The 17,568-nt window shown below is 45.6% G+C and overlaps 1 protein-coding gene and 1 long non-coding RNA gene across 10 annotated transcripts; one reads left to right on the top strand and one right to left on the bottom strand.

Moving 5' to 3' along the window:
• The first annotated feature begins 686 nt into the window (after nt 1–686).
• Nucleotides 687–16,964, top strand: LOC146542641 (acidic mammalian chitinase-like). 9 transcript variants are annotated; one of them, XM_085210395.1, is made up of 13 exons: nt 687–1,069; nt 1,642–1,835; nt 10,669–12,203; nt 12,721–12,750; nt 13,183–13,384; nt 13,745–13,801; nt 13,900–14,065; nt 14,167–14,291; nt 14,777–14,885; nt 15,011–15,196; nt 15,348–15,467; nt 15,566–15,707; nt 16,624–16,964. In XM_085210395.1, exons 3-13 carry the CDS (start codon nt 12,077–12,079, stop codon nt 16,638–16,640), a joined length of 1,281 nt encoding a protein of 426 aa, XP_085066521.1. In that variant the 5' UTR covers nt 687–1,069; nt 1,642–1,835; nt 10,669–12,076; the 3' UTR covers nt 16,641–16,964. The 9 variants fall into 9 exon arrangements, with proteins under 9 accessions (XP_085066521.1, XP_085066519.1, XP_085066517.1 ...); XM_085210393.1 differs by having other exon boundaries at nt 10,559–12,203; XM_085210391.1 differs by having other exon boundaries at nt 10,534–12,203.
• Nucleotides 2,796–6,075, bottom strand: LOC104914543 (uncharacterized). Its single transcript, XR_014879921.1, has 3 exons — nt 5,953–6,075; nt 5,475–5,555; nt 2,796–2,934 (listed from the first exon to the last, which is right to left on the bottom strand). It is a non-coding gene; the product is annotated as an uncharacterized LOC104914543 (long non-coding RNA).
• Nucleotides 16,965–17,568: the final 604 nt, after the last annotated feature.

The raw sequence follows: 17,568 nt of genomic DNA, 5'->3' as shown, positions 1-17,568 counted from the left end.
CCCAGTGGGCCAGAGGAGCAGGACATTGTAGCAGCACACGCTGGTATCTCAGTGTTTTCTGCATTGTTCCAGAATGCATTCACAGAGCCCTCTCAGTTTTGCTTTCATAAAGGGAAGGACCCAGCACTATGTAGCTTGGAAAACATGCATTAGGAAACATCCTGGATGCGTTGCTGGCAAACTAGAGGGGGGGTCTGGTCCAGCCCAAGAGCAAATGTGCCCTGCAGGCATCTCTGCTGCTTCCCAAAGACCATTCCTGCTCTTGATGCCCCTTCCTCAAAGCACACATGCAGAAAGATGGGCTCTTCCTGGAAAGTGGGAAAGGGAAAATGAGGCAATATTTTTCCAACCTACAACTTCCTACAACTTCTGAATCTTAATAGTGTCCTTCCCTGCTGGGTTGTATCAAGACTGGTACTGATTGATATTCAGCAACTGTAGCCAGATCCTGGCTCCTGTGTCCCTGGATGAGAAGAGAGTGACTCCATATTCAGAGCTGAGGTGCAGGGTAGGATCTGGTTTGCCTCAGGCATTTTGCTGATTGAGCAGAGGTCCATCTCCAGGCACAGAAGGGATAAAATGGTTTCAAGAACACAGCAAAAAGCTGAAAGAGAGCAGAAAGTTGCCTTTTGTCTCCAAAGAACAAGGAGTCTCATGGTATTTGCAGCAGAATCAATGTGTCCTTTCACTGAGAACAAAACACATAAAGGAAGTGTGTTCGTATTAGCACCATCTTATTGGGAACATTTCTCAGAACCAGAGTGGAATTTCTCATGAAAAACAGTGGAGGACAACGAGCAAGTGAGCCTCTGCCTACAGCAACCCACAATGCACCTGTGAATGAGAGTGCTCCAAGTCAAGGCTGCCTTCTGGCAGGTCACGTCTGAATCTGGGTCGCTCACATCTCGGGTCTCAGTTTCAGGCTGCGTCAGAATACAGACAAGACACAGAACTCCTCTTTTTTATTGAAAGACTGAAGAAAAAAAAGGTACTTCTCCAGCCAGCTGTCTCCCAGCAGGAGCACAACAATAAAGTCCACTTCAAAGATGTCACCTGAGACACACCTAAGGTGAGTGCTTTAGAGACATGTGAGCAGGTAAATCATTTGAAGGGCCACTTTGGGCCCTATAACTGCCCCTGGGTATGCTAAAAATTGACCACAATTACTCTGTGGGGTGCTTACCTTACATAATCATCTTAATTACAGGGGTCTGCCTAATTACACTTTATGCAGCTTTAACTATGCGAAGGCATCACACGTGGGATAGAAAAGATTCTGACCAAGTCTTGACCAACATGAGAAAAACAGAAGTACTCCTGCTGGACCCACAGTGCCTCTTGCCCTGTGACCCTGCTGAGCAGGTTTCTCCCACTGCCCCGATAAGATTAGAAACCTGGGTGTAACCCTGGCTTATGGCAACACACATTAAAGCAGGCAGAACCCTGCGTTGGGCTGGGGGGGTGGAAAGGGGCTTTCCAGCTGAGCAGCCGATTCCACAATCGCAGCACTGTAATTGTCTTTCATTCCAGGGTGTTTATGCATGGGTAGAAAGCTGTTCTCAGATTAACTATCTCCTCCTCGTAGCTCTGTAACCTTGGTTGCCTGATTTATTTTTTTTTTTTTCAAACTACGCCATGTAGGCACAGAGCAGAGCTGTCTTATCGCACAGGCGCCCACATGAAAGGAACTTTGCAGCGTGCAGCCATGCCAGAAGTGGAGGGAAGGCAGAGCAGCAAAGCCTTGCCAGGCAGGTAGGACGGGTGTGCCGGAGAAGGTGCCTTGCTATGGATTTTGCATCTAGCTTGGAGTTTTCCCGAAGCTAAGCAGCAGTCAGGTGAGGATCTGACCTAAGTCTGTCTTAGAGAAATGCTGTCGATGCCCAAATTGCCAAATGTGTGTGCATGCATCTAACCCACTAGGAACAACACACCACTTCAAGCATCCTCTCGGGCTGTTTTGTTTCCCCTTCTTTGGGCACCTGGAAGCCCCCAGACTGAAGCTGAAAGTTCAGTTCTACCACACTGGTCCTTCCCACAATACACCACCTTTCTGAATCCCCCAAACTGCCCCAGTTCAGGTGCTGCCTTGGGACATGAAACTGCTAAATTCTGTGGAAGGGGCATAATTGTTTTCATTTCATAAAGCACGGTGTTACAGCTCTGTCAGAGAAGCTGGAATGGGGGAGTGCTATCAGAGACGAAAATCTAAATATAACTCTGGAAAAACATTCCACTCAAATTAATTATCAGCACTGAAACAACATTTTTAAAAGAGAAAGAAAAATATTGTGCTGAGCTGAGAAAAAGAGGGAGGTCTGCCAGTCCAGGCATGTGTTTATCCTGGACATTGTTTAAGCTCTCTGTGCTAAATTACTGACAGAGCCCAGCTGTTCGTGAATCTCAGCCCTCCCCTCTGTTCAAGCCAATAGATTTTGCTCTAATCTGCACCCAAAAAAGGACTTTATTTCCCTTCCTGGCCGTGCCTGACGTGGCCTGGTCTGCACACGTCAGCAGGATCAGCTCCCCAGCAGGAAGCTGGCGAGAGCTTCTTGAAAACATGTGACGTAGGAGACAGCCTCGCAGCACCTCCGCACCGAGCGCAGTGGGGATGTGGAGCAGAGCCACGCTTCCAAAGAAGGAGAGCCTGCACGGCCCTTCCTTGGTAACAAAAGCTCTGTAACAGCCTCCCAAACCTGCCGTGTTGCTGCCAGCAGTGCGCGGCTCGCGGCGTTGTGGTGCTGGCAGATTGTACACGTTTGGCACAAGAAGACAGCTGCCTGTGAGAAGCATGTTCAGGGTGCCCTGGTGCCTGAAAGGGTGACTGCATCCAGCCTGTAAGTTAGGAAGGAAAGGAGAAGCGGCACAGATGTATCAGCTTGGGCCTGCACAGCACGACTGCTGCGTCCTGCACGGGACGTGGGTGTGTTCACTTCCCTGGGGGAAAAACAAAGGGTCACAAATCAAAGGGAAGCCCCATCACACATCTCTCCCCATGTCTGATCAACGAGGAGAAATGACTGCTGTGTGAACCGAGTATTTTGAGACAGATGCTTCTACCACTTCCTTCTCCACCCCCAACCCCCCCAAAAAACCTGACCAACCAATCAAAAAAACTCCAAACAGCTGGTAGCCTTTCAAGCCTCCCTCCGCAGTAGAGCTGCCCCAGGAGTGCCCAGGAAAAGGCAGGAACACAGCACTAAGCCCAGGACAGTGCTCTGCTCCAGCTTTCCCACGCCCTGCTGAGCAGGCTAGCCAGCAGAAGCGTATTCACACGCTAGAAACCTAATGCTTCCTTCCCTGCAGCATGTCCCTGAGTGAAGTAAATAATTGGCAGCTCCTTTGATGAATTTCACTTTTACTGCTTTCAAGTTAGCCAGTCTTCTGCTTACCTGGGTTTTCTCTCATGTCTGCAATATTCAGAATTATTTACTGAATTATACACCGAACTGGTTTGCACTGGGGCCAGGAGCCTCCTGAAGCCTTCAGCTAACAGAAAGCAGCCATCTTTCATTGGTGCCCATGGGCTCAGTCCCCCATCTCATCACCACCTCAAACCCCATGAGGAAGAAATGGGAGAGCTCAAAGTGTTTCCCTCCTGAGCCAGCTCTGAACTAACTTCATACTCATTCAGGCTGGTTTGTCTAGCAACAGGGATCAGTATTTTAGTCTAAGGACCTATAGATTAGTTTACCAAAAGGAATCAACGAGTACTAATTCTAAAACTTTCCATTTGAACTTTACTTGGTGTGTGAACACCCTTGTTTTCTCTTAATTCTACTTCACAAAAAGCACTGAAGTCACAATAGACTACTTATCTTTGCATTTCATGAGGTGCAATGACATTTTCCTCAGATTTCACATATATTGTTTTGGAAGTAGCCTAACAAGCAATGGGAATTTGCCAAATCAGGGAAAAACAGCTAAAGGTCAGCCAAAAGTCTCAGTGATGAAATTAATAGTGGAAAAACGGGGATAAATTAAGTAGGCGTACGCCCACTCTAAATGAGATCACGCATGCCCAGAGGTATATTAGCATATATTAATGAGTTCCGGGAAAGGAGCGGCTATGGGCGGCAATGCACCGCATTTCTGTCGGTCCCGCAGCCGAGCTGCGCGCCCACGAGGGTTTATGGCGCCACCACGCGGCGCAGCGCGGCGCAGCACCCAGCCCAGCCCTGCGCTCCCACCTCCTGGGGGGAATCCTCAGAGTTTGGGACCTTTAAAAGTCATCTAGTCCAACTCCCCTGCAGTGCCAGGGCTTGATCCAGCCTCGCCTTGAAAGCCTCCAGGGATGGGGAATCAACTGCATCTCTAGGCAGTCTGTTCCAGTGCCTTACCACTTTGACCATAAAAGACTTTTTCCTTACATCCAACCTAAATCTCCCCTCTTTGAGCTTGAAGCCATTTTCCCTTGTTCTGTCATCACAGACCCTGCTAAAGAGTCTGTTCCCTTCTTCCTGTAGCTCCCATTTAGATATTGAAAGGCCACTGTCAGGTCATCTCACAGCCTTGTCTTCTCCAGGCAGCACAGCCCCACCCCTCAGCCTGTCCTTGCAGGAGAGGTGTTCCATCCCTCTGATTATTTTTGTAGCTCCAGCACCTCTGTACTGAGGACTCCACATGTGGACGCAGTGCTCCAAGTGAAGTCTCAGTGCAGAGCAGAAGGGCAGGATCAAGTCCCTGGCCCTGCTGGCAGCACTGCTTTGGATGCACCCAGGATGCAGTTGGCTTTCTGGGCTGGGAGGGCACAGTGCTGGCTCATGTCCAGCTGCTATCCACCAGTACCCCCAGGTATTTTTTGACACATTTTGATGGGCTGTGCTCCATCCTTTCATCCCCCAGCTTGTATTGGTAGTGAGGTTTGCCTCGACTCAGGTGCAAGACCTCGCATTTGGATTTGTTGAACCTCATAAGCTTCACCTTGGCCCATTGCTCAAGCCTGTCTAGGTCCCTCAGGATGGCATCCTGTCCCTCTGGTGTGTTGACTGCACAAGAGATTTTGGATCATGTCCCACACTGGAGTTAAACCTGCTGTCAGGGCTGTGTCTGTGTTTGGATTGCTTCCATTTTATGGAGTTGAGTTCATGTCTGCATGTTCAGGAATTGGTGAGAATGGCCCAATACTGTGCCTGTGTCAGCAGGCCTGCCTGGTGCCCTGCTGCCTTGAGAAGTTTGCTCACAGCTCATAGGCTTTCTGCTTTCGTTGTTGGTATTTTTCCTTGGCTCTGAGGGAGCAGAGGAGAGACCTCTGCCCTTTTTGTGGCCTCCTGTACTCTTCACTCCTAAAAGCAGTTATCTGCCAATCCTACCCCTATATCCTGAGATTTCTTAAAAGGTTGTGAATGCTTTGGCTTCATTACAAAATAATAATAATAATAATAATAATAATAATGAGTGGAATAGTGGTAAGCCCCTTAGTTTTCATAGAATCATCATAGAATCATTAATGTTTTCATGAACAGGCAAAAACTTACCCTTTGTTGGCGTTAGTTGCAGTTCAGGGAATGTAGTATATTAGCTAAAGATGTTCTCTCTGCTGCTCCAGAGACTGAAACCTTGAATGGGAAAAAGGGCAAAGTCACTCTGTGAGATAAAACCCCATCCTGGCAGTATGTTGAAACAAAACTGTTCTTTCAAAACAAGGACAGTATCTGATGAAGTGCAGGGATGTAGATAATATCTCTGTCTAGAATTAAGGACACATTTCACCCTGTTGGAGAAACCTGAACAAAGGGGTCAGACTGACTTCTAAACTGTTTTAAGCCTTTGAAGTTAAAGGGCAGTTAGAGCTGCTTAAGTAGAGAATGTATTTAAAGGTTTGGTTGCTAGAATTTCTAGGGCCCTAAGTGCTATTGAATTATTTTAAAAGCCTTTATCACGCTAATGTCATAAAAACACTCATGAATTTGAGAGGAGCAAACACCCTTTCCTGGTGCCTGATGGCCCACATACCCTGCGCTTAGGCATAGAGACATTTTTCTCTTTCAGTTGCAGCATGGCAGTTGGAGGATGGGGGTCAGCCCCCCACACACCCACACCGTCTGTCCGCCCGGGTTGTCCCAGCGACTGTTGCTTCAGTGCTCTGTTGTTATGTCCTGTAAATGTTTAATGGCAAACTTATCTCTCTTACCTATGCAGATGGCTGAGGTTATTGAGCTTGTGAGCAAGGATTACTTGGAAATGGGCGGATGTCGTCTACCAGAAAAAGAGCTTAATAAGTAATTAAATGGGATGCTGCTGTGGGAGCAAAGCCTTCTCTGAAGGGTTCAGAGCAAAACCAAGTCCAAAAGGAACTTCCTGAGGCCTTGTTATAATTCATTCTTAGGGATAAGACCTCCTGAATGTGGTCACAAATGCAAGATGATGTCTGTACTTCAGACCTCTGCTTGGCGATGGCAGTACCCAGTGCTCTCAGCTAGTCACAGCTGGTCCTTTCCTTGCAGACAATGGGGATTGATGGGTGAGATAGATAGATGGGGAAAATAGGTCATGTTACATGGAGCAACCTGATGGGGCCTTCCAATCCTGACTGTAAGAAGTTTAAGATCTGCATGCTTAGTGATGACATATATATATATATATAAAAATAATAAATTGTAATAGATTAGGCTCCAATATGCACTGTCAATCTTAAGTGGATTTTTCAGATCATATGCTTTAATAAATCCAAATTTCAAAAGATCACACTATAAATAACATGTGACATAAATTGCATAAAAATAGAGAAAGAAAAATCCAGAATAGCTAAAACAAAGCGTTCTTCATGTGATATGTCCATAGCTAAAATAACACCCATGTGCATATTCATTCATGCATATACCCTTTTTCAGTGTGTTTTACTCACCTGCACACAGCTGCATTTGGGCATAGATATTTAAGCAAGCAGCCTGTGGATCTGTATCACATGCACATACACCCACTTCTGAAGGCCTGTTCTTACTGGCAGACAGAACACAAAATTGTTCTTGGAACTCAGACAGGGATAGGCGTCAGGATCCAGCTCTGCTGCCCATTCCTACATGCAGATAGCACCCTATTATTCACTGGGGTTAACCACCACCACAGAGAGCTGGTGAACCCATCCCCTCAGTCCTGGCCACCTGGGAAAATCAGGCAGATGCTCACAGTGCAGAGTCAAGATTTATTTAAGGAACAGGACTGGCAGAAATCACGCTTGAGTGTTTCCTAACATCAGAGAAGCTAAGGGTGTGTTTACAGTGCCTAATTACAGCTATTTAGAGCCAACAGACAGAAAGGAAAGAGAAAAGCTGTGATGTAAGGAAAAAATATGTAATGTCCTATTGCAATATTACATCTAATTCTTCATGAAAAGGACGCTTCAAGGTCCTAATAAGACATACATAGGGACAAAAGGTGGATAAACGATGACAATCTGTTGAAGTAGCTTGGGAAATGGCTGCAGCATTTTGTAATCACACTGAGTCAGGGTTGTATTTCTGGGAATGTACATGCAGAAGGGAGGAATTTCCCCTGCGGAGCCAGGGAATGGTTGGTATCTGAAAGTCAGCAGTTCTTTAGTTCCAGTCAATGAGCTGCAGAGAGGAGGGAAATCAAATGCCAGAGAAAGATGGTGTGAAGCAGAACAGACTCAGGAACAAGGAGTTAGTACTGGGGAAACCAGGTGTAAGAATAGAGATCTTTAAACAAATGAATTGTTTTCATAAGTATCAAAGAGATACAGCTCTCCTGACTACCCTATATAAGCAAAGACTCCTGTCTGTGCCATGTTCCTGCCCAAAGCCTACGTGGTACAATTATCTTTTGGAGAAGAGAATTTGAGGATCTTGAAAGCTCCTAATTTCTTGCTGCGAATCTGAACAAGAATTAATATCAGGCATTTCTTGTACTACCTGTGCTCCTGGACAGATGACATCACACTGCAGGCAGCACTGCTGGCTCTTTGGCCTGGACATGCCACAGGATAGTTCTTACAGCAACAGGAGTCTTTCAGCTATACCAAATGATCTGTTTAGTAGGACAGAAAGAGATTTTAGGCATTCCAGCTATCTCCTTGTTGCATGGGGTACTGTTGCTCCAGCCACCATCAGCTCAGTGGGCTGCACAGTGAAGGACACCTACAGAGGTTACACGACCTGGAGGCAGCAGAGATCCTTTTTCATGACTCCATTTACAGGCACTGGATTATAGTGGCAGTAACTTAAGCAAGGGTACATATACCAACTGGATGTGGGGCCAGACTCTTAGAGAGAAGGAGACAGTTTTTCCAGGGAACTCAGTGTCCTTCAAAAAGAGCTCAGATATAAAAAGCTGCTAAGCTATTGAGGAACCAGCAATATGGATGAAGGCTCTTGAGAAAAGAACCCAGACAGGTTCATCTCTTTTAGATGAACCTCTAATGGAGTTACATCATGCAGTCTCTTTATTCCCCTGCCCACAGTCCTACTCCATCTTAATCCCATTAGAGTCCAAAGTGATCAGACTCTATCTAAAGCAGAAACCAAAGCAAGAAAGGAGATCAGGTATCCCCTAACAGCTCTTGGACTGGGGACTGGAAGCAGCACAACTCAGTGGAGCAGTCAGTGATGCACTGATATCCCTCTCTTAGATTATAAACCACATCAAGCAGGAAGACTTGCCAAGATAGCAAGGTTATGCTAAAAAAAAGCTAGAGCTAAAACCTTTTGAGAAATAAAAACAGCCTTGAGTCAAGCTGTCCTAATCATAGAACAAAATCTCCCTCACTTTTAGCAAAGTGGAAACAAGGGGTTACTTCTTATTTCAAGCACTTATGCACACACTGGTTGTTGATTTTGTTGTGCTTGCTTTTCGACACTCCCAAAACTTTGATATTTGACACGGCACAGCAGAGGCAGGGCCAAGGTGCTGGTCATTGACACGCACTGGCATCAGGAAGCACACTCCTCTTTACAGACCCCAAAGCATGAGCTGAACTCCAAATGGACCAACCCCTGGGTAGGAGTCTGAAGCTGCTTACTACATCTGGGAAGGAGATGGCTTTATTTAGGCCTTGTTTTCTAGGAAGAAGTAGATAAAATTGCTCTGATCTTCACGATAGAATGCTTATCAAGTATATAGAGCTTTGAGCAAAAACAGGCAGTTCTTTGGAGAACCTGCTGAACTGCTGTAATAAGTACTGTAACGCTTATCACTGAAATGAATAATCCAGTGTGACTGCTTTGTTCTATGTCGTGGCAGTGTGAAAACCAGGGGTTGCTCCATAGCAAAAAAGTGTCCAATAGAAAGGAACGGGTTGGGATCCGTAAACTCATCTGCGATGGTTTGAAGTCTTAGCGTAGCAGTTAATGAGGGTCATATGCCAAGGATACACAATTTAGGTGAGCTTCACCTGAAGCCACTTGAATAAAATTAGGCGTGTCAAAAAGATAGCAGACATATAACATGGAATATGGGAATTCAGTCAGTCTTTAATCTGAGCAGTCAGGCCTAGTTTCCCCCATAGTAAGTATTTACTATGCAGGCAGACAAAGGTGGAAGAAACAAAAGATGAGCCTAAATTATTTATTAGAGATACAAGCAGGTGATTTAGACATTTGAGGTAGCCAAAAAATGTAGGTTTATCAGTTCCCTTCTGAGGCTCTGGGATACCCTTCCATGGCAGACATCATTGCTCCTAGCATGTTTCAAGGTTAGTTTAGACTTTGGACATAAATGTTTAATAGTTTCTCTCTAACATCTTATGCATGCAATACAGCTCTGGATAAGTGAACTGAAATGAAACTTGCCTTTAACAATATTACTTTTCTATACCATGAATGAAGCACTCCATTTGTCTGTTGATCTCAGATCTCTATTTACAACTAAAAAAAGAGAAGCAGCAATTAAGCTTTTTGATCTGCAAGCACACTGCTTGCCATGTTACCGGAAGACTGCTAGAAAAGTGCTCTATGTATATGACTAGGAAGAGCAAGCAACATTGACACCTACTGTTGGATATATTAATTGCTGATAGTACTAAGGTGCCAACTTTGCAAGATTCTTGTGAACCAGAAGACACTTTCCTTACTTAAAACTACATGCTGCCACTTTATTTTGCTTGTGTGTTGCCTCCTGCAGTGCTTTCACTTAATTGCAAACCAAGAATCTGCACGTGAAAGGAAACCTCTTTCTGTAACTCAATTTCCTCCTTTCCTTTTTTCATGGAATTAGGTGATCCTTAGGGAGTGAGAGCTTTTCTGAGGCTAACTTATAAAAATGAAAGACCTGAAAACAAATGCTGCTGTTCTCAGACTAGGCTGTACTGTATGCATGCAAAGTGAGAGCGTGCAGATTATTCAGAAGAGTCAAAGTTTCCACCTCATAAGGAAATGAGGTTCCCCTACAGATCTTGCAGGGCACATCAGAAAGTACAAACCAGCCAAGTACAGAGCACAGGTTTGAAAGAAAAAGTTTACTGTGCCTTAAGGATAGGGACGGATCATTTCTAACACTTTCAGAGTTCTTCACACAAAATGTTCATAGTCATGATCTCATTCATGCAATGCTTGCTGTTTTTTATTTTTTTGTTCCCAGCCTAATTGAGAGATTTCATGTGTAGGGTCAACTGACTCTCCCAAGAGATGAAGGAAGAATGAAAGAATTTGGCAACCAGGCTGAAAGAGTTAAGCTCTACGTCTTCTTTCCTACCATTAATTCTCTCTTCATCAGGTCCTTTCAGCAAATGAGCTTCAAGTGAAGACATACATACTCTTGTGAAACGCTTCCTATTTTTCGTATCATCGATTTGTAAAAAGACATGAAAGAGAAAATGCTCCAGAGATAGGAACTTAATGGCAGTTGAAGAGAAAAAAGGCTGAACATAGAAGTGACAGCAGTGACTGTTTGCTCATATAGTAATCTAAAGTCCTCTACGACAAAAGTAAAGTTGTATTAATACATCCTGATTAATGCACTGTCCCTGGGCACTCTCTCCAAGTGTGTGGCCTCCAAGAAATAATGCTTTTCTTCAAAGGAAATTATCCTAGCAATGTACCATCAAAGGTTTACTTTTCAGGCCAGCAGTGCACTCACCATTGAAGGCATTTTGTTACAGCATTCGGTCCACCTTCTTTCCAACAACAGTCCCAAGAATAAGTGAGAGAACTGCTCAGCACAAGTTGACTTGCTTTGGCTTTACTGATGGTCAACAGGAAGCCCACTCCACTTCCACGAAGTCACAACAGGCTCGAGCAACAGAGAATTCAGAACAAAAAGCTTAATCTCAGTAGCAAGGGCAAGTAGAACAAAACATATCCAAAGCACTGCCTTGGGTACCCCAGAGTTAACATGGACAACATGGTTAAGGCCTTCCTGGAATACAGCACTCGTCAGAGAGTTGGTTGGCAGTCACCTGTTAGAAAAACCTCACAGTGGGTGGGTGCAAGGCTGTGCCAGTGCCATACCTCACCCTGGCAAAGCGCTTCAATCATCCGCCATATCTCATCTCATTCCTCCGTACTCCACGTCTGCAGCCAAATGAGCTTTTAAGGCAGTTGCATAGTTTCAGAACAAGTACATGGACAACTCTGTGGGCATTTTCAGGGCTCCCATTGCAGCAAGTCTTGGCAACCGCCTTGAAATCACTTTGAACCACCTTCACATCATCTTAACATGAATAAAGCTACGGCTCACAGCAGGGGAAGTGGCATGTGCAACAGAGAATTCAGACCAAAAAGTCCCCTGGATCCCAAGCAATCACCTGCCAACAGCTGTGAGCTCCTGAGTCCTGCACTGCTGTAGGTCCAAGCTCTACTCAGTCTCACCTCTCTGACCTCCAGCCAAGGAGACCAAAACCTTGTAAAGCACCTTGGTTTGGCAGCACCTGCCGCCTCTGGGCAGACACAATGGCAGTGCAAGGTTGAACACTTCAGACATCTACTCCGGTGTAATCACCAATATTGACACAAAGTCTCTATTGGTAAAGAGAATTTCTAAGAAAAGTCATTTAATCTTGTTCTTCCACTGCTCAGGCAGCATCACAAAGTGGCAGAGCATGATAATACTGTTTTTTTTCCAAATAGAGTGTTAAGGCCAATTGTATTTCTATCATTTTACCGTGACACTGATCTTTACCAACATGTGCAATGTTTGGGCATCTTTGTTGACACAAGACTTGCATGAAATGAGAGCAGCATATAAAAGTGAGAAATGGTCTGCAGCAGATCAGTTCTGGTCAAAGATGGCCAAGCTCATTTTGCTTACCGGTAAGTCCTGCTACAAAATTTACTTCTCTGCCTTTATGACAAGTACCATGGCTCTCTCACTCTTACACCAGGGATTAGGAGATACTGCACACTACTATGGAAGGAAAAGATACATCAGGGAATTTCAGGAGGGTTGCTGTATTTTTCAGTACGGCTGGGATGTATACTTTATACATTAAAAAACAATATAGTTCTTTACTATTTGCTATTTAACAGAAGTTTTTGACCAAGTTAAGAAACTTCTGGATGGGACTACTTCTATTTCTTTTCTATATTTCCACCTGAAGTTGTTCTAAAAATTGCATCACCTCTAAAAAAAAAAATCAAGTTGATAAAGAAATAAGCCTTTCACGATATGTGACTTCTCTGCCTTAATTTCCCTTTCACAGAGTGAAAAGTACCAGCAGTCCCAGTTATGTTAGATTTGTTCCATACTGGGGTCAGTCCAGTCTTGCACTAAAGCTTTGACTTTGCAAATACAAATGCTAATCCTTTTGTTTTCTTCACTTCTTCAAAGGTCTGGCCCTCCTGCTGAATGCCCAGATAGGTATGTGCTTCACACCCCAGAACAGCTCACCAAACACCTTTCAGCACGGGCACACACAATCAAGGCAGACATGCAGCATATTAGACACACCAACAGCCTTCTCCATCTGGGCACTTCACTGGAGATCTGTTCTACGTCTGTTCTACCTCACCAAAAGGAGAAAGACTCAGTTTGGGAAAGAGACACAGCAGCCACAACCACCCTGATTCATGAGTTTCAGGGTACAAAGAAAGAAAGAAAGAAATGCATTATTGATCTCAGGGAGGCAGTTCCCAGAAGGATAATCGGTCTTACTTCTCCTTCACTGAACTCTTTACTCCCAAGCTAACATTGCCCAATCATTTCTGATGAGATCTAGTTATGATAATCTTTCTTAAGTTACTATCTTCTCTTCAGTGCAGTTCATAACTATCTATGTCTATTTCTCTGCAGGCACTGCCTACGTGCTCTCATGCTATTTCACCAACTGGGCTCAATACAGGCCTGGCCTGGGAAAATATATGCCAGACAACATCGACCCATGCCTCTGTGACCATCTGATCTACGCCTTTGCTGGGATGTCCAACAATGAGATCACAACTTATGAATGGAATGATGAGACCCTCTACAAGTCCTTCAACGGACTGAAAAATCAGTACGTACTGACAGCATCAGGCATCGTTTAATCACTTGTTCAGGACCTGCCCATTACACAGCAGCCATTCCCTGCGTGAGCAGTGAGGTGCTGAGGAGAATTGGAGACAGTGTTGGGCAGCAAAGGCTGTCCAGGCTGCCAGCATTGGTCCTCTGGGGATGAGGAACATCAGTCACTGTGCTCCCGACCTGCTCCTTGGGTGTCACTCCACAACATCACAGCGTACAATTGCAGCTGCAACAGCCACTTTCCAGAAAAGCAGGCACACTGTGCTTTGTGTTGGTCTTTTGTCTGAAGTTAGAAACAGCAATGCTAAACCATTCTTTGCAGTGAAACATGTTCATGTCCGTCCCTTTGCAGGAATGGAAATCTCAAGACTCTCCTGGCAATTGGAGGATGGAATTTTGGAACAGCCAAGTAAGTTCCCACTTCCCATAACGGCACACTGGAAAGGGAAGGGAAGGGGAAAAGAGGCACCAACCAAGCCCCAATTCTGCCCTTCTCTGCTTCCCTAGGTTCTCCACAATGGTTTCCACTCCTGAGAACCGCCAGACCTTCATCAAGTCCGTCATCAAATTCCTGCGCCAGTACCAATTTGATGGGCTGGACATTGACTGGGAATACCCTGGATCAAGGGGCAGCTCTTCTCAGGACAAAGGTCTCTTCACCATCCTTGTTCAGGTAGGACACAACAGAAGGCTTTGATCAGCGCCCCTGACCTGCACAGCTCTCACCACAGCCCCAGTGGGGTTCACGCTGAGCCATTTGTTGTCATCCTGCAGGAAATGCTGGCTGCCTTTGAGCAGGAAGCCAAGCAGGTGAACAAGCCCCGTCTCATGATCACTGCTGCCGTTGCTGCAGGGCTTTCCAACATTCAGGCTGGCTACCAGATTGCTGAGCTCGGAAAGTGAGTAGCAATCTCTCTGGTATGCTTTCTAGAACTTCCTTCAAGAGATTTCTTCCAGCACTCTTCCTGCTGTTATTGGGCACAGCCCATCCTGTGCATCCCGAGCCTGAGCAGCCCCCATGCTGTTGTACAGGGCAAGAAGGCCACGCAGGCAGTGCCTGTTTGGTACAGAAATGGATACCTGAGGGAGAGAAGGGTAACAGCAGGTGGGCTGCAGCCACTCCAAGCCATCAGAGAACATCTCTCAGTTCCCATAACTTCAGCACAAATCCCACCCTGCGTTGTCCTCTGCCTCCCTCCTCTGCAGGAGGGACTTGTCTCAGCCCTTGGAAGGTTTGCTCAAAGGAAGTCTCAAAGAAACCTGATTTGGAGAAAGCGTGGGCACAGCCAGGATTGTTGTGGGTTAAATGGCCAGGTCTGAAGGAACAGTGGGGTCTGGGTGATGGAACTGGCCAGGGTGCAGAGACAGGAATCTTTCTCTGCAGGTACTTGGACTACTTTCATGTGATGACTTATGACTTCTACAGCTCTGGGGATGGACAAACAGGGGAGAACAGCCCTCTGTACAGTGGCAATAATGTATACCTCAGTGTTGTAAGTACAGTTTGGAAGTCTGTCTCGGTGACCACTGTGGTTGCTTAGCCAGTGAGAAGTTTAAGTATTCATCCTACAGCCTACAAACTGGGACACAGAATGAACTAAGATGCTTTTTTATATAGGATTATGCTATGAACTATTGGAAGAGCAATGGTGCTCCAGCTGAGAAACTCCTGGTTGGATTCCCAACCTATGGACATAGCTTCAACCTCCAGAATCCTTCCAACACTGCTGTTGGGGCACCAACATCGGGCCCTGGGCCAGCTGGGCCTTACACAAAAGAAGCTGGGTTGCTGGCTTACTATGAGGTATGTGTGTTCTAGCACATGTATGCAGTCAGGAACTGAAACACTTCAAACTACTAGAAAGGAATTTTATCCCATAGATTCATGGAATATTCCAGCCACCCATTTCTATGGGGCAGTTACCAAATTCCCTTTCTCTGCCCTTTCCTCCTAGATCTGCACATTCCTGGACTCTGGAGCCACCCAGGCTTGGGATGCTCCCCAGGATGTGCCCTATGCCTACAAGAGCAGTGAATGGGTTGGCTATGACAACATCAAGAGCTTCAACATCAAGGTACAGTGGGTGGGAAGTGCAGCTGTACTAAGGACAGTGCAGGAGCCCTTCTGCAGTAGCACGTCTTGGGAATAACAGTCATTTCTCCCCTTACACAGGCTGAATGGCTGAAGAAGAACAACTATGGCGGTGCTATGGTTTGGACTCTTGATATGGATGACTTCACGGGCACTTTCTGTAAACAGGGCAAATATCCCCTGATTACTACCCTGAAGAATGCTCTTGGTCAGCAAAGCAGCAGTGAGTAACCTGAGCAGCATGGAGCTTGTTAAAAATTTGTCAACAACAAAAAGTTGTGCTTATAGCGCCAAGAGTCAATGAAAAGAGGGAAGGAAAAGAGGGAAGGTAGGGATGCTTATTGGAAATATGCATTCACAAAAGGCAAACAAAAAGGAAGAATTAATTAAGAGCAGCCCTGAGGTGAATGATTTGTGGGTCCAGACAGTGGACTAGATGTGAGCCAAAAGTGTGTGTTTGCAGTCTGGAAGGCCAATAGTATCCTGGGCTGCACAGAAAGAGGGGTGACAGCAGGGCAAGGGAGGGGATTTTATCTTTCCATTCTGATCTCGTGAGTGCCCATCTGCATTACTGCATCCAGGTGTGAGCCTCCCAGCATGAGTAAGTCATAGAGCTGTTGGAGAAGACCAAGAGAAGGCCACAAATGATCAGAAACTGGAGCACCTCTCCTATGAAGGACTGAGGGAGCTCTGTTTGTTTAGCATGGGGAAGAGAAGGTTCCAGGGAGACCTCATTGTGGCCTACCAGTACTCAAGGGGAGCATATAAACAGCAGGGACAGAGACACTTTGCATGGTCTGATGGTGACAGGACAAGGGGGAACAGTTTTTAAGCTAAGAAAATGGAGATTTAAGTTAGATATTAGAAGGAAATTATTTACTCAGAGGGTGGTGAGGCATTGGAAAAGATTGCCCAGAGAAGCTGTGGATGCCCCATCCCTGAAGGAGCTCAAGGACAGGCTGGATGGGGGCCCTGGGAAACTTGACTAATGGTAACCTGCCCACACCAAGGAGTTGGGAACTAGACAATCTTTAAGTTCCCTTCAAACACAAGCCATTCTACCATTTCATAATTCCATAATTCTGTGATTCTATGATGCTGTGATTCTGTGATTCTGTGAAAATGCCATTTCCTTTCAGGCTGTCTGACCTATTAGCAATCCAGTCCTCAAGTCCCTGCAGCTCCTAACACCAGAAGTAGAAGTAGAAATGGTTTTGTGACAAGTACTAAAGTAGTAATTCCAGTGGGAGCAGATTCTGTGCTGGTAAAGTGATCCAGACTTATTCAGCAAGAGCAGCTTCTACCAATACTTGAACATCAAAAATTATTTGCTAAACTGCCAGGAAGATCTCATGAATGACATCATCTGCTCCTGCTGCAACTGAGCATGAAGTCAATAATTCTGTTACAGCAAGCAGACTCCTCTGATTTAATTCCATGGAATAATAATGATAAATAAAGTGTTCTGCAAAAGTAAAAATGCACGCTGTTTTGACTCATCTTGCTCGTAATATTTTCATGCTCCCTGGTTCTCTCTCAGTACTTACATCCATGCCTAGGGTAGGGCCCGAATCCAGAAGTAGCATTTCAACGGCCCTGGACAGGCGTTTTCCAGGGCTTTCTTACTTCCCCAGTGGAGCAGTCAGTCAGAGAAGGAAAAAACAACAGAAAGAGGGGATGGGGCAGATCATGCTGTGCCATGAGAGAGCACTTAGAGCAAGGTGGCGGCAACAACCAAGAGCCTGGCTCTCCAGCAGCCCTTGTGCAAGGCCTTTCCTTTGCTCTAGGGAAAAAAAAAAAAAAAAAAAAGCATTCCCCTTCTGGAAAAGGTACCTTCCAAAGACAGCAGTCTTCAAAGGTCCTGCAGCTCTTGTGCCTTGGCGCTGAAACAGCTGCAGCAATTCCCTCACCAGTGCAGGAATGAGCATGTACCAGTTTACACACACACTTCTGATGTGCCCTAGAGCCCCAGACATCCACTGCATGGCCTCAGCAACAGGGGAGTCCCATACCCCAGGGGAGATCTTTCCTGCTGCTCAGACATTTTTGTCCTTCCACGATGCAGTGTTGTCTTTAAAATGTCA

Source organism: Meleagris gallopavo, chromosome 28 (assembly GCF_905368555.1).
Source record: "Meleagris gallopavo chromosome 28, MGAL_WU_HG_1.1, whole genome shotgun sequence".
NCBI classification, from domain to species: Eukaryota; Metazoa; Chordata; class Aves; order Galliformes; family Phasianidae; genus Meleagris; species Meleagris gallopavo.
The sequence above is the reverse complement of the archived record's forward strand: the minus strand, read 5'-3'. Positions and strand labels throughout refer to the sequence as shown.

What these genes read in the sequence shown, in the direction of transcription:
- LOC146542641 (XM_085210395.1), top strand. Translation starts at nt 12,077, where the DNA reads ATGTGCAATGTTTGGGCATCTTTGTTGACACAAGACTTGCATGAAATG. An exon ending in CAAGCTCATTTTGCTTACCG is followed by an intron (nt 12,204 to 12,720) that starts GTAAGTCCTGCT and finishes ACTTCTTCAAAG; the next exon opens with GTCTGGCCCTCCTGCTGAAT. An exon ending in TGGAATTTTGGAACAGCCAA is followed by an intron (nt 13,802 to 13,899) that starts GTAAGTTCCCAC and finishes CTGCTTCCCTAG; the next exon opens with GTTCTCCACAATGGTTTCCA.